This window comes from Tupaia chinensis, unplaced genomic scaffold (genome assembly GCF_000334495.1).
Source record: "Tupaia chinensis unplaced genomic scaffold, TupChi_1.0 Scaffold000117_2, whole genome shotgun sequence".
Lineage (NCBI taxonomy): Eukaryota > Metazoa > Chordata > Mammalia > Scandentia > Tupaiidae > Tupaia > Tupaia belangeri.
This window is the reverse complement of record NW_006159583.1, coordinates 4,234,542-4,246,342: the sequence shown is the minus strand read 5'-3', so window position 1 is coordinate 4,246,342 and position 11,801 is coordinate 4,234,542. Positions and strand designations below refer to the sequence as shown.

The window sequence follows — 11,801 nt, the reverse complement described above, 5'->3', positions numbered from 1 at the left end:
TTGATGCATGCTGTAAAAAAAAAAAAAAATGGGTATTCTGATGTTAGGAAAGAATATGGTTGTAATATTGACTAAAGGATATAGAAACACAGTATATAGATGTAAATACCAGATATAGTGTGTGTGAAAGAAGAGGGTCTGAGGAAGGACATTGAGAAGAAAAGTAGGGAGGCAAAGCATTAATGGCACAAAGAAATGTGGTATTATCTGTTGAAGATATTTTGTAGTTTTATCAACTGTACTAAGGAGAAATGTTCACCTGTTGAAATATCCATTTTGTAAGCCAAATAATAATGTGATTGAATGTATAAAAGAAAATTAAATAAAAAATTAAATAAAAAAATAAGTACTCCATAAAACTAGTACTACTATTAATTTCAATAAATAGTATTCTGGGGGCCAACAAGTGGTGTGGTGGTTAAGGCACTGGATTCCCAAATGACCAAATGGTTCAAGTCCCAGACCCCGTAGCTAAAAAAATAAGTACTCCATAAAACTAGTACTACTATTAATTTCAATAAATAGTATTCTGGGGGCCAACAAGTGGTGTGGTGGTTAAGGCACTGGATTCCCAAATGACCAAATGGTTCAAGTCCCAGACCCAGTAGCTTAAAAATCACACTGGGCACATGTACACACATGCCCAAAATCTGAAGGGGAGAACAGAGAAGGGACTGTGGCATAACCCTCTGGGGAGTGATTTCTCACTTTCCCTCTCTCTCTCTCTGCCTCTTTCTGGAGAGCATACATGCCCTAAGGCAAAAATCTTTTAAAAAAAAAAAAAAAGAAAAGAAAAGTAGCATTTTGATGCTGTATGGTGTGGTACAGCAGTAAAATGCAACATTCTGTAAGGCTGACCACATAAGAAGGTTCCGCATGGGAAAGTTCCAGGTTCAAATCCAGATGCCTCACTGAATATGCTGGGCACATGCGTGTAATTCAGGGTTGCCAGAAGATGGAGGAAGGTCACAGAGTTAAGGTTCTCTGTCTCTCCGGCTCATGAAAGAAAGCAAACTTTTTTAAAAAGTGGCATTTCTATAACACTATCTCTCATGCATTGTGCTAGGCACTTTTTAGTGTGGTAAACAACATATTCAGGGGTAACTGGGCAACGTGATGGGCTGATTAACCATAACTTTTGGGAACTAGAAAGGTCTCCTAATGCTGATTTCCTATGGCTAATGGCTTTGACTATAGACTGTACTTCAAGAATTTCATTCACTGTAGTCTCTTTCTTTACTTGGAATTCAATATTTACCTTCATGTTTTCTAAAATACACTTTAAAACTGAAGGCTCTACCAATAACTGACTAAATAAATTACTACATCATTTTAGTAGTGATACGTAATTTGTCAGATAGTTCAATTTACCACTTAGCATTGCTGCTTCGATATGTAGGGTTCCTATGATGTTGAATGTAAATCATAAGGTTTGAAACCAGGCCAACAGATGGTTGGGTTTTCAAAATAACCTGAGCCACAGCTGCCACTTTTTGTTAGCATCCAGATTAATAGCTGAGACACTAGCTAAAATACAGTAAACATCACTAAGATTAATTTTCTCAGCTACTTATCCTGAAGCTTCCTCTAATTCAAGCAGATGTAAAGAAATAAACTGAGAGTTCCAATTATCCACTGCTTTTCATTTTTATTAGGGACATATAACAATGAAATTTCAAACATTTTCTTTTTAAAGGCGTGTTCTATCAAAGAAACATAATAGGAGGACAATCAATTACAAAAAGGAACAAGACTGGCACCTAAAATATAGTATTCAACATATCAATGCTCCCACTTTTTCAGGGACATTATACTTTCCGGGTAGGGTGTTATAAGTCCCACTTAAACTGGGACAGTATTGGTTGTCTTCTCTTATCCAAGTGCAGTAACTAATAGCTCTCGTTTTGCACATATAGGTACCATTTGGATGACAAACTATATGGTTATCCAATTACTGTGACACAAAGTAAATAATGAAATAACCTGTACTCAGATTTTATTAAATTACTTTATAACTCTGAATACAGAAAATTTCCAACTGCTAACATTTTCAATGAAAAAAAAAGTGTGCAGTTCCCTCAGATGATAACTGTTTTCTCACTGTTCCCTCCTCTAATATGCTTGAAATAGATTCATCTTAATTGGTTTAAGTAGAGCTGAAATTTTCTTAATCATCTCCCTGTCAGCCTGTGCAAAAGAAAACAAGACACATTTTTTGATCCTTCAAACCACAAAAGAGAGAGTCCTAAATTACAGAATATCAATTTCATATAATAATAATTTTTAAATGAGTTATTCCATATACATATGTTCCTGTCAGTATGGAGTATTTTTGCACTTGGTATATTTTTACTTTTATAAGTTCAAATGGAAACTTAAGAGGGAAGAAGGAAAAATTCAAGAGAGAGGAAGTAAATCAGATAATATTTTATAAAGAGATAGCTGAATAGCCATCAAAATTAATTTACTGGAAGAAAATGATGAAAATACTGATCAAAATAGGATTACATTTTTCATAGTTTTCCTGGACCCATAAACTAAAGCTTAAGTTTTTACATGCTTTGGACTCAGGATTACACTTTAAAAATTACTGGCTGACAGCCCTCTACCTTGAGTTTTTGTTTATATAGATTATATTTATAAATATGTATTAAATTCAGATGACTAGATATTCTTTAATACTATACCAAAACTTGAAATGTTGTAGCTTCTTCGAGTTTAGTTATAATGCATAATCTTAAAACATACCAATGAACTTTACATACTCTATGTTCAAATCTTTTGGTCTATCTTGTACTTTCAATAGATCTTATATGACTTTATAATAACATGCTTGGGTCATCTTAAAAATGTGTATTTGCTAAGTCATGGAGATCTTCTGAATTCTGAAGATCATTATAAAACATGAAATAACAAATATTCATTAATATCATCCCATCTCATCAGAAATGTCTATAAGTACAAACTGGCAAGAGACACGAGCAACTTTTGGGGAGAGAAGGAAACATTCAGTGTCTTAATGATAATGGTTTCGCAGACATACAATCATATGTACAGACTCATTGAGTTGCATACTTTAAATATGTGCAGCATTTATATATAGGTTATGTAACCCAATAAGGTAAAATTTAAATTTATTTTTATTTCTCACAAGAGAGTGTAATAGATAAAAACAACCTAGGAAGATTAAGTTTCTTATTCTACTTTGTGCTCTCTACTATTGTACAAAATTTTCCACAATAAAAAGTAGGAAAAATGTCTTTTACATTTTAGGAAGCTGTCAAGCTCATAGCATCTGATTTGATCTTTCCAAAATTCTTATTTTTGCTTGAAAGCTTAAACTTTATCAACAATAAATAATGTCAATTGTTGCACTTGACATGATAAGTTCACTTGTTTATATTCAAGAAAATGCCTGTCAGTCCCTAAATCTGAAAAAGACAGTTGGTCAACTGTTCTTCAACCAAAAAATGGTGCTCCATAAGCAAGCCAGGATATGAAAGAAAGATATTGCATGGAACCACTTAATATATACCAACTATCTGCACTTTATGGTAGACATGGAAATGTTGGAGGGCATAAAAGCAGTGAAAATAGTTATGGATGCTGAAGACAGTATGGAACAGGGCAGCAGGAGAAGGGAAGAGTATAGAGGATATGAAGAGAGCAAATAGAGAGGCATGACATTAGTGGGACACAGAAACGGTTCATTACCTGTTGATGATGACATGTATAGTATTCTCAACTTGACTGGTCTGAGAAGAATTTCATGTTGGATAAATTATTTATACACACCAAATGATATATAGTGATTGAATGTTTTAAAAAATGAGAATATACTGAAAAAGTATAAAAATAGAAAAGAAAAAAAAAAGACATTCAAGCAGATAATCTATCACCAATACCCTTTTCCACTAAGTGGACCTTCGAGTGGGCATATAGCATTCCAACAAAATATAAATATTTTCAAATTAAACATTTAAAAATATTTATTTATAATTTATCAAAAGGAGTTTAGAAAGTTCAAACATTTTTGTCCTAGCTATAAAAAAATTCCTCATTCCTGACACAAGAACCAATGGGTTGATTATGTTAACATTGTTCACTTTCATAAAGCAGATCCCCATGCTTATATACGAGGACAAAGTAAGATCCAAAAGTGGGCAACTCAGTGCTTTTGGATCTCTGCCCTTGCCCCTAAGGGTAAAGGAGCACTGAGAATTAGGACATCAAAATTAGAGTTGATAGTCTCCTCAATCTTATGGACTCCAACTCCAGATGCAACACAAAAAGTTCTTCCTTTTGGCTTAACCCACACATAAATATGACTACTAGAAATCTCTGAGTAGACCTTGGTCAAAGCTGTCTGGGTCTCTTAAAGATGGTTTCCAAATCAGAGGCATTCTGGATGGGATAAATTCATTGATTCAACTTACTGAGAATTCTGGTTAGTATTTCAGTTCATGAAGGTCAGCCTGGCATTTTGTTGGTCTGATCTATTTGGCATTGAACACATATTGAATAAACTATAGCTATGAAGACTATGACTTGTGTGGAAGGACCTTTTTATAGTCTATCACCAGGTCTGTGCACACTTATTTGCTTCTATTTAAGCCTTTTCCTAACCTCCTCATTGCCTCTTAATCTACAGTCTAGAATTAATTGGAGTTCCTATCTTTAGGATGTGGTCCTGTATTATTACCCTGAGTATTAAACTTCATCTTCTTTTTATGCTACATCTATTTACTCAGTCTGCCTTCTTACACATTGACTGCCTCAGTACATAAGTATTTCCATCCCTTCACCAACTCCCTACACATACAAACCTAGCAGCTCCCCATTCCTTAGCCTCCTCAATTAATTTTATGGTAAATTCAAACAAGGTGTTTCCTATTGCTATTATTCCCTCCACCCTGCCTCTCAATGCATTGTTTTTCTCCCACCTATGTAAATCACACCTATTGCTCTAGAAAGTCTTTCTCTACTATCCATTGCTCAGCTCCTCAGTATCATCCCATTCAGCTAAATTTTGCTCTTTTCTATTCCACAATCTCCTAGAAGGTAATGTTACAAGCTTTTTCTACTGTGTTCTATTGTCCATTACTGTTATGGACAAGCTTTACTCACTACTCCTCCTCCCTCTCCACTTCTCAGATGCAGTTTCAGGTACCCAATGACTCTGGATCACTTCTAGGGACTATGCCTCATACTTGTCTGTATGATACACAAGAGAGAAGTAGACACATTGTATATGCCCAATTACATTCATTAAATTAATGCTGGATAATTATTATTGAGCCAAAAAATAGTTGGAGTTCCCAGAATATCATTGTTTTCACTTATGCTTGCAGAAGTTATAAAGGAATATACTGACCTACAAAACAGAAAACAAAAAGCTTTCTAGACCTTTCCATATTCCCCATTACCTCCCATAAGATATATTTGACAGATGAAAATAAACTAGTCTTTGCAAGCACTAAATTGCTCATCAATCTCACAAAAGGTGTCATTTAGTCAATTACCTTCACTAAGGAAATATAAATGGAACATAGCTGCCTGAGAAAAATTAATTCACCCAACTTGAGTAACTAGCTCACAGAGAATGGCTTTTATAATCCTGGGTAGCTGAACCATATTTCATTCCTGGTTTTCACGAGGAAGAACTGAGTTTTTTACCTTTTTTCTTTGGATTTTGATTTTAGCTGATTTGTGTAGCTAGTATAGCCCAAGGACAAGCAAACATATATCACCCAAAGTATTGATTATAAGACAATTAAAATGTACCTTTTCTTATGTCTGAAAACATGAATGTTACCTCCATAATCCTACCAAATTCCCCTAACTCTCCATATAAAGGCATACAATGCCAGACAAAAGTGAGAAAAATGCTCACCATGGAAATGTAAAAGCAGCACAAGTGGGGCCAGTAGGTGGTGTGGTGGTTAAGGTATTGGATAGCCACATGACTGACCGTGATTTGAGTCCCAGACCTAGTGACTTGAAAAATCACACCAGGTGTGTGGGTATGCATGCCCAAAGTTTGAAGAGAATGAAAGAGAAGGTATTGAAGAGGGGCATACCCCCCCAAGGGGTGATTTCTCACTCTCCCTCTCTCTACAGTGACCTATAGCAAAAACCTAAAAAGAAAAAAGAAAAAAAGAAAAAAAAGCAGGGCAAGCAACAGCTTAGAGGGATTACAAACTCAAATGTTCACTGCTGCCAAATAGGTAGCATGGATGAGTAAAACAGGTGTAAGAACAGACTAAGGAGTGATTTTAAAAAATGGCAGCTACATTCAGGGTGCCCACTACTGTATACAGAAACTGCAGTGCCATGCAAGAATGTGGGGTCAGTGTGGCCAAATTTTATAATTGTTCAAAAGAAGGTAAAAATCCAGATTTTGTTATAGGTAATATAACCAATATTGGTAAGTGACTGAAAATGTAGAAAACAAAAATCCAAAAGCAAACTGTGTTAAGTCAAATACAACGTAAAGTACTGCTAATGTATGACCTCTGATATTAAAAAATCAATATTAAAAAAAATTTTTTTAAACTAAATCCCTACCTCACAGCCATTTTTAGTACCTCAATTTCTATATTACTCTTTTGTTTCTCTCTTTCTCTATACTATATTAATGATAATACCAGGTAGATTAAAAGTTCAAATGCAGAGGACCAGGAGAGGCACAATGGTTAATGGACTCCCACGTGACTGACCCTGGTTCGAGTCCCGAACCCAGCAACTTGAAACTCATGCCAGGCATGTGTGTGTGCATGCCCAAAATCACAAGAGGAGAATGGAGGAGAAAGGACTGAGATGTGGCCATCCCCCCTGGGGGTGATTTCTTACTCTGTCTCTGTCTCTCCAGCAAGTACATGCACCCTTTAGCAAAAATCTCTCTCTCTCTTTAAAAAAAAAAAAAAAAAAAAAAAAAAAAAAAAAAACAAAAAAAAAAAAAAAAAAAAAAAAAAAAAAAAAAAAGCTCAAATGCAAAAAATAAAGTAAATAAATAAAACTAAAAGAAAATATAAATAAGTATGTATCAAATCTTTAGTTTGGTGATTAACCATCATGATGAATCAAGAAATCACAAGAGAAATTTCTTATCTATAATGCAATAAAAATCACAAACAATAGGAAAAATTACTTGTCTAAAACACAAAATAATGTTATAAAAATAAAATACAAAATTAAATATTTTCAGATGGAAAATATTTGAAGTCAATATAGAAAACAAAGGGCTACTATCCCATATTAGTAAGAGAATCAAGAAGAATGATTCTAAACTCACATACTGGTAGGAGAATCAAGAATGAACTACATGGTCAGCAGGTGGTATGGAAGTTAAGGCGGCTGCATCCTACATGGCCAATTGCACAGTTTAAGTTCCAGACCTGGTAACTTGAAAAACACACTGGGTGCATGTGCATGTTTTATCATTATTTTATTATAAAATCCTCAGAGGATAATGAAGGACATGGGATCGTAGCATGGTCACCCCTCTGGAGTTGGGGGGAGTGATTTCTCAATCTCTTTCTTTCCCTCTCTCTGTCTCTAGTGAATGCATCTGCCCTATAGTAAAACCTAAAACAATAAATAAATAAAAATAAACTCCAACTCCTTACGAACAAAGATAATTTGCAGTTGTGAGTTCCCAACTGTTTTTGATTTGGATAATGATTTAACCCCAGTGGTTCATATTTTGAAGTCTGTGATAGTTTTGGGAGGGTGAAACTTAGTTGACAGTAATTGGATCACAGGGTTGAAGAGGTGATGCCTAAGGGGGGGGTGACAGGATCTTACACACCTCAGCCTCATGAATGGATTAATACCGTCTCTTGAGAAACCAAGTAAATTCTAGCCCTCAAGAAATGGGCTTAGTTCTTGCAAGAGGGGTTGTTATAAAAGGAGGAAAGAAATTTTGTTAAAAAAACTTTTGAAATGCCCTAAATGGCCTAATAGAGATAAAAGCAACAACAGCAACAAAAATCAATGACTTGGAATCGAGCACATTTCAAGAACGCATTATTAACAAAATAAGATAGGAAATATGCAAATTAATAAAAAATTAATTATCTCTCCAGAAGAATTCACTTATGAGAGGGCTTCTAAAAGTTCATGAAAAAAAATATGGAGTATGAGCTTATTGTCATGCAAATAATTTTTGAAATCCACGTATAGTTTTTTCATGATATGCAATTTACATAAACTTTTAGAAGACACCTCATATGTACCTACATAAAAAGGTTTGTAAACAATTTCAGAAAGTCCTAACCCTACCCCAGAATTGTGAATATAAAGTATCTTAAGATTAGAAATCTGTCCCACCCTATTAATACATATAGCAAATAATAGTAGTTCAAGGCTCAAGAAACAGATATTGATTCGCCCTTGAGCCACTCTTTTTCTTTTGTGCTCTGGCCTACTCCTACCTCTCAGAAGTGTCCTTTTGCTTTTATTTAATAAACTACCCTGTGCCTTTGCTACCAAAAAGAAAAAGGAAGAAAAGTATTCAATTTAAGTTAAAAATCACATCAAAGAAAAGCCAAACCAACGTAAGCCAATTAAATCTAATTTAGAAGGTGACCCAAATCTTGCTAAATATTGTTCCAAAATTCATGTAAGTTTGAGAAAAATCAGTAATTACCCATAAACAAATAAAAGCACTCCAGTATGTATTAAACATGGTCAATTATAACATAATAAGTTATCATTTTAGATGCAGAAGAAGAAGTTTAAAGATCTAGAGCAATTATCTAAACTACAAGTATATTTAGAGATCAAGCTGGAAAAGCACATGAAAGGGTATAGTGGCTGAAATACAGAGATGTGGGGTGAGCTGAACAGAGCAGTTCCGGTGACACATGTCATAAGCTGTACGACACTAGTCCCACGATACTTTCAGTTAAACATACACATTCTTCATTTTGTTTTGTTTTAAAGAGAGTGAGTCAACAAAGCACTGCATTCTTGTTCAAGATTGACCTAAATTATTACACAGAAGATAGAGCCAGCTAGACAAATATGAACTATGCAAGAAGGATCTAAATTCATCCTTTATAATGAACCTAAACAGAAATGTTTGGTTCACATCAAAATTGGAATAGAAAACAACTAGCTCCCTTACAGAGATTCTGAATAAACCTCGTTAGGAAAGGCTTGAAATGTTCCAAAATATAAAACTCAAACAGCAAACTGCATATCTTCTGTTTAAGATAACTAGGATCTTTGGAAGGGAAAACGACATCTCTGAAGATCCCTTATGAGGATTTGGAGGTAATTTGAGCCTTTTTTAAATCCTTCACTATTAGGATTCTTTCAAGATGTATATGTTTCCATAGGTTTTCTTCAAGTTGATGTGGAGAAAAATCATCTTGGTTGAAGACCTTGAAATATTTAGACATATGTATTTCTCTTCTTTGAGTAATTTCATGTTACTTTAAGAGTATGTAAATCAGATTGTCTTAAAGTTTACTGTTTATAAGAACAGTGTCTGATTTGAAATAGTAAATTTGAATCACAATAGTACAGGTTCCTTGGAAATACATTCACATTGCCAAAGGTAGGAAATAACCTTTTTTAGGGTAAAGGATCTTCATGTAGTGACACACTCCCCATAATTGGATGAGAGTCTGTGGTTGCATCAGATGGCATCTGAAAGTACTTATCTGTGAATCTTTGCTTTTCCTCAAAACCTGTTTTTCCTTAGAGAAGAAATGAGAGTTTTCAGGTTTCACAGGCCATCCACATTTTCTCTTCTCAGAGTAAAACTTTCTAGCCTGGGTCATTCTATTCATAATTAAAAAGAGAGAACATTGAAATGCGTGGTGTAGAATGTTGTGGTCATACAGGCCTTCGTCGGATAAAATGCTTTCTTCATGATCAAGAAATAAAATGAAACTGAAATGAATTTTGAATCATCCTTTCAAGACTTCATCATAACTATATTTAAAGCACAAACAAAAAAGTAGTAAAATCTTGACTGATAAATATAAATACTCAAAATATTCTACAAAATTTTCAATACATTATTGCCAAAACATAATATTTAGGAAAAATACATCATTGAGAAAAATATATACTACCGACCCTAAACATTTACCAAAATAAAGTGATAAATAAGATAAATAATTCTCCAAATGGCACTCACCAAAGACAATTGAAGACTCACAGTGATAATAACCATTACTTTGCTTTTTCTTCAGCATGGAGCACAAATCTATGCGATGTAAAATTTCTTCTCCAAATCTGTGACTAATAAATTTTTCATAGAGTTCAGGGTCTATTTTTTTCACTCCCTTGAAATGACAAAACAAAATCACATCGATCAATCATTTCACTCAGGCAGCCAGTTCATATTTATATCACTTTCTTAGAATCTGATATCACTTTTTAGTATAAAATAGTCTACTGGCACTTGAAAATGGATACCACAAAATTGTTGTAAAGTTGTTTTTAAGATCTTTTTTGCATGAGTTGTATCTTAAAAGTCATCAATAATAAGTGCAAGGTTTAAATTTGGCAGCACTCAGAACTTCATATATTTTAAGCTTCAGAAATACTAAAGCATATCAAGTTGAAATTTCACATGCTAAGGAAAGAATAATCATCTCCAACAACCATGGAGAAATGGATGAATTTTTATAAAGTGATATGAATCTTAACACTTTATAGTAGAAAAAAATGTTCCTATAAAATGGATGCAGTTTTTAAGTTCCCTACATAAGAATTATCTGAAAGATAATTAAAAGTCACTTGAACTGGAGTAAGGGGGTTCAGTAATCCTTCCAAGATCTTGTCTTTCTGTCCCTCCTCTTTTTCTCTTTTTAAATTTTGTCAACGGTGCATGTGCACTTAAGAAAGATAAAGAGATATAGGAAAAGTAAAAAAAAAAAAGCACCCCCCACAGGTGACAGTCACATCGCAATCCCTTCCTGTCTAGTTCATCCTCCTTTCAGGATTTTGGGCACACATGCACACATGCTTGGCATGTGTTCTGAGCTGCTGGGTCCAGGACTCAAACCATGTAGTTGGTCATATGAGATCCAGCTGCTTTAACCACCATGCCATTGCCTTAACCACCGTGCCACTGTCTTAACCATCACACCACCTGTAGGCTTTCATCTTTTCATCTTTTTAGCTGGTTGCTGAAAAATTAGGGTGAGATGCCCTTGATACCTCTGTAGTTTTCCTAAACATGGGAAAGAATACCTTCACCCACCCTACTCTCTTCCTAGACATGGCCCTGCAACTCAGCTTCACAGTCCCAAAACACAATCTGTAAAATCTTGATAATTAGAATATATATTTTCTGTTTTAACTGACAAAAACTAACTATAAAATACTTTGGGAGATATAAAAACAAAAAATTAAAATTAAATCACTTCATATTAATGCTATTCAATTTTTTTATGTATTTTACTTTTTCTATGTAAATACAAATTTTTTTTTCTTTTGATAGGAATGTGCTAATGCTCTGAGTATCAACTGATAACTAGCTTTACTTATTCAGTAAATATGCAGGCAAATAAATAATATATAGAAGTGCATAATATTTCTTCTTCATAGAACTCCTTTATATAAAGGTACATAATTTATGTATCTAATTCTTTATTACTGGACATTTAGGTTGCTCTTAATTTTCAATGTTTTGTTAAACATGTTTTTATTGGTATATGTTTTTGCTCTCTGTCCAAAATTAGGCTCCTGCTCTTCCCTCCCTAACTGCTCTTCTCATAGCCTTTCCCATACTAGTTGACCAGGCTGAAAGCCTTGGGATTTTTTTCATTCCCCTCTTT

At 34.2% G+C, this 11,801-nt stretch overlaps 1 protein-coding gene across 4 annotated transcripts in view; it reads right to left on the bottom strand.

Moving 5' to 3' along the window:
• The window catches only part of AKAP7 (A-kinase anchoring protein 7), a 184,724-nt gene that overhangs the window by 50,712 nt on the left and 122,211 nt on the right, over positions 1-11,801 (bottom strand). For 3 of the 4 annotated variants that reach the window (XM_027770231.1, XM_006144293.3, XM_006144292.3), the window contains one exon: positions 10,154-10,301. The exons of the other annotated variant lie outside the window; for it this stretch is intronic. In XM_027770231.1, the coding sequence (XP_027626032.1) occupies positions 10,154-10,301 (148 nt within the window). The remainder of the gene's footprint in view (positions 1-10,153; positions 10,302-11,801) is intronic. 4 annotated transcript variants of the gene reach the window in all.